The 524-nt window shown below is 59.9% G+C and overlaps 1 protein-coding gene across 1 annotated transcript in view; it reads left to right on the top strand.

The window, feature by feature from the left end:
- Positions 1–524, top strand: part of EMH_0023980 (uncharacterized protein) — a gene marked incomplete at both ends in the record, with an annotated part of 7,585 nt that overhangs the window by 380 nt on the left and 6,681 nt on the right. Inside the window, one exon of the mRNA XM_013502234.1 lies at positions 14–524. Coding sequence (XP_013357688.1) covers positions 14–524 — 511 coding nt within the window. The remainder of the gene's footprint in view (positions 1–13) is intronic.

Raw genomic sequence — 524 nt, 5'->3', positions numbered from 1 at the left:
AGGCTCTGTGCAGCAGCAGCAGCAGCAGCAGCAGCAGCAGTAGCAGCAGCAGCAGCAGCAGCAGCAGCAGCAGCGGGTGGGAGGAAAAGCAGCTGAGGATTGAGGTGTCGCATGCTGCTGCTGCAGCAGGCAGCAGCAGACCACCAACACAACCTGCTGCTGCTGCTGTTTTCTCTTCGCTGCTGCCATCTATAACAGCAGCAGAAGCTTTGCTGCAGCACATCAACTCTATACAAACCAAGGCGCAGCAGCAGCAGCAGCAGCTGCTGCACTCCTTCTTCTCCTCATCCGATACACATCCCCAACATCTGCAGCAACAGCAGAGCAGCAACAGCAGCAGCAGCAGCAACAGCAGCAGCAGCAGCAGCAGTGCTTCGTCAGCTGCTATCGCAGCACAAGAGGAGACAGGAGACAGCAGGAGGGTTGGTGGGGGTCTCGCTGCAGCAGAAGGCCGCGCAGCAGCAGCAGCAGCAGCAGCAGCACCTGCAGCCGCACCCTCACCAGCAGCAGCAGCAGCAGCAGCT

Source organism: Eimeria mitis, genomic scaffold (genome assembly GCF_000499745.2).
Source record: "Eimeria mitis Houghton genomic scaffold, Emh_scaff864, whole genome shotgun sequence".
NCBI lineage: Eukaryota > Apicomplexa > Conoidasida > Eucoccidiorida > Eimeriidae > Eimeria > Eimeria mitis.
Note: the sequence above shows the minus strand (reverse complement) of the source record. Positions and strands in the feature narration are given on the sequence as shown.